We start from the raw sequence: 3,998 nt of genomic DNA, 5'->3' as shown, positions 1-3,998 counted from the left end.
TAGGGAAAGGGAACAAATTTCCACCTCTGACTGGCAAACAGAATTAGATCAGTTTGTTAGTGAAGAAGGAAACTATATTTGCAGCCACCAGATAATTCAGAAGTTAAGACACTAAACTGGGCTGTTTCTTCTGTGTTGAGTGTAATAGTGTGCCTGAACAAAGTGGCAGACCTTCCTGCTCTCAAGTGACTGTACTGTGTACTTTCAGAGATGAAACAATGTGCTGAGCATACCATTATTCACTGATGGTAAGGCTGTCTGCCTAGTTAGCTCTTAAAAGGACCAGAGACACAAACTGAGGACCAAAGAAACAAGTTCTCTGAATAACTAAATGCAGCCTGTGCCTTTTGTCTCTCAAAAACTGTCTCCAAATAATTAAGTTAGAGAACAACAATAGTAACTGTTACAATTGTGTGTAGCTCATGAAATGGCTGCTTCCTTCTAGCAGCTGCCTGAACAGCATCATGGGAATTGTTTGGAAGAAACATCCCTTGGCTTATGTCCCTGGCAGAATTTGCAGTATCCTCACGCTCAAGAGGTTGTCTCTTAAGATGCTGGTCCAAGCTTTAGTGCATCCATAAAGAAGAAAGAGCACCGAATAAGCCCATTACGTTGAAGAAATGGTTCTGCTGGTGTCAGTAGCAGCAGTGCTGTTGGTTCTGGGTTTGGCTGTGGAATCAGACTCTCTCTGCTCACCCACTACCTTTTACAAGAACTGCTGGATCCGACGCTTCCCAGGTCTTCTGATCGACCTGCAGGAGTCGCAGAAGAGGGGAGCCCAGGTGCTGAAGATTTATGAAGAAGTCTCACCCCTGCAGTGCAGCAGAACCTGCTGCCTTCTGAGGAATGGTGAGTATTTATGACCAAGGTCATGGCATACATTGATATACATCACAGCATATGAGGAAAAACATTTTGGGTAATTTTTATATAAACATTTCTTTATTTGAAGATGAAATAATGAAAAAAAAAGTATTTTTTTGAGGCAGAAAAGCAGGGGCACATTATAACTGTTGCCCCATCTTCAATCCCTTAGAAAGAAATGTGATAATCTGATTTTTTTAGAAGACTACACTAGAAACACATGACAATCTCAGGATCTGCTTCAAAATTTTATATCTCTGTTACAAAGCTTATGTTTTAATGCCAACATAAAAATAATAACTCTCCAGTATCCAACACCACCTACTCCTGTATAGAAAAATCAATGACAGTGATTCCAACAGGACTCTTCTCCATAGAGAATGGTTCTAGACTAGGACATAGTCAGGGGGAAGAAAGAAACACACAATTTGTCCTTCTTTGAATTACAAGAATATTTATTTTCTTGGAGTGGGAACTTCTTTGTTCTGAGTTTACACCATGTTTCTGGTGCAACCCAGGTATAACGTTAATATGAACGATAAAGTTACAGCAATAAATAATAGTAGTTATTCAGCTGGCAACCCCTTTACCCTAGCCTTGTAAACTCAAGACTCAGAATAAAAATAAGAAAAATCATTACATGTCTTAAGCCCAAGACTTTACTTTCTCTGTATCACACTGCATTCATACACTATAGGAGTATGTTTTAGTACTGTCTTCCTTGATAACTTTACTTTTGGCAATGCTCCACTCACTGCATCTGAGATGTGAAGGAAAGCAACTGGTAGGAAGAATACAAACTAAAGCTTATTTAATCAGAGACACATTTAGAATTCAGATGGCTATTCTATTCCTTTTCTTCAGATGTAAAATAACCGTATAATTATAAATAGTTTTACATTTCTGACTGGATGCTTAATTACTTTGCGCGATAATGAGAGAACCACAGATTTAAAGTACTATGGAGCTGCCCAGTATTAATGATCCTGTGATGCTAAACAAAGTAATAACATGCAATGGTAATATGTTGATAAGTTTATTTTTTTGTATTCCAGTTTCCTGCAATCTAGCAATTTTCTACCATGGAACTATTCATGAGAATATGAATTGCCTGCACATATCTTGCCCAGCTTTGGAAAGCTGCATACTAAAGGCTAAAATCAATGTCATTTTGTACAACATCACAACAGGTAATTAGGCATTTCATTTAAAAAGGCTGAAAAAATAGCAACTATAGGAAATCTTAAAATTACACTAGGTCACTTGCTGTGCTAGAAGATCTTCTGAAGTAACATCCATTGCTAAAAAAGCATAAGACTTTTTTTCCTTTTTCATTAATATACCTACTTCTGAAATACTTCCTCCCTTTCTTCCATTCCATATATGAGAAAGGACCTTGAAGATACACCCTGCTCTCAAGATTCATGCTCTGAGTACCTTATCAGTATATTTGGGCAAAATGCTATACTAGATCTGAGAGACTGAGAAGTGAGGCTGCCACTGTTCTGTGTCCCCACATCCAACCAGTAGCAAGGCTGAAAATTTATTCCTATTAGGCACATACCAAAGGGCTCACATACCAAAGTAACACAGACAAGCACATAAAGCAAACATACGAACACAGGGAGCACCGAGAGCCTCGTCCTGCTCTTTCTGGCTGCGCAGGATGGAGATCTGCTAGTGAAAAAATACATACACACACAATGCGATTTCCCCCAGCAGCCTGGCTCAGCTGCTCAGTCTGGACCCCAGCCTCCCAGGGATGAGCCCCCAAGGGTGCAGCCACCCTCCAGCTGCTGGGGCAGACTGTCACACACACATGCACACACATACACAGCTTGCTGAGACTCCCCTACTCCCTGTTAGCTCCCTTTCCTCACTTTTGGTTCATTTGCTAAGCATCCCATAGTAAGTCCTGTGCAATTCCAAAATGCATTTCCCTTGCATCCCATAAGATGTCCCACAGCCCTAGGCAGTGACACCCTCAATCCAAAAGATGTTGATGGGTATTATGTGCTCCTTTTGTGGGTGTGTAGATGAGCTTTTATCACATAAACTAATAATGTTTATGATTTAATAGGGATTGATCCAGATCTTCTTATTTTTGAAAAACTGACATCCAAAGAGCCAAATATTCACTCCTCACCAAGTAAATATGAAAGGCAAAACAGCACAAAGACCACCGAGTGGGAAAGATGCCAGCATCATAATGCCACATTGAGTTCTCTTCTGCTCCAAGCTCCGTCTTCTACCGCTAGCCATGGATTAACAGCAAACACTTACACCTCCAGCACAAGACTGACAGTCCAAAACACTGAAGTTACTACTTATTCCAAGGCAGAAACTTTTCTACCAGATGATAATTTTACTAAGAGGACAAGCACTTCAGTAAGCACTAAGTCAATCACCAGCTCAGACAAGAAGCCTGTACATTCAACTTTGATATCCAAGTCTGCTGAGGTACTATCGCACATGCCCACTCCTCCTCGCCTGAACAGCAGTAAACAACACTTAAATGAAACCAAAGGCTACAGTGGTAGGAATTACACTTTGGATGAGGCACCTGCATGGGAAGCTGCAGCTTTGGGTTTCTGGTTGATTCCTGTTATTCTTTGCTCTTCTCTCATATTCCTTTGTTGTTGTACTGTTGCTTTCACAGCAGGGCGTTGCAGCAACAGGAGGGGTCAGTATAAGCCCATAAGGAGAAGAAGAACAATGTCGACACAATTTATAAAAAATGCTACTGGTAATTTGTAAAATACTGTCACTATCCTAGTTTTGGAACAAATATCTTTTTAGAAGTGAATTGTATTTACCAACTTCTCTCTTTTACAGAACCAAAGATAATGTTCACTGATGGTTTCCCAATCTTTCAGTTGTAATTTATTTCTCAACAGATGAAACACAATTTCCCTGTCTCCTTAAGTTAGTACACATTCATAGTGCCACTGCATGCTCAGAGGTGTTTGAGCACATTTTGGTTCATAATCTGTCCCAGACTAATGCCTAACAAACAATGTACACTTTCCCTGACTTAAAAGGGCAGATTCACTGTAGCTGTACGTATTCTTTCCCCTGACTTTGAACTAACCTGAGAAAACTAAATACGAGTGTAATCAGCAAAACATATCTCA

At 40.0% G+C, this 3,998-nt stretch overlaps 1 protein-coding gene across 1 annotated transcript; it reads left to right on the top strand.

Annotated features, from left to right (window-relative positions):
* Nucleotides 1–551: 551 nt before the first annotated feature.
* MANSC4 (MANSC domain containing 4) lies at nt 552–3,621 on the top strand. Its single transcript, XM_010015022.1, is given in 3 exon segments — nt 552–849; nt 1,920–2,054; nt 2,945–3,621. Coding segments are annotated over 3 exon segments (1,110 nt in total).
* Nucleotides 3,622–3,998: the final 377 nt, after the last annotated feature.

Source organism: Nestor notabilis, unplaced genomic scaffold, assembly GCF_000696875.1.
Source record: "Nestor notabilis isolate BGI_N333 unplaced genomic scaffold, ASM69687v1 scaffold45, whole genome shotgun sequence".
Lineage (NCBI taxonomy): Eukaryota > Metazoa > Chordata > Aves > Psittaciformes > Psittacidae > Nestor > Nestor notabilis.
This window is presented reverse-complemented; position numbering and strand designations above follow the sequence as displayed.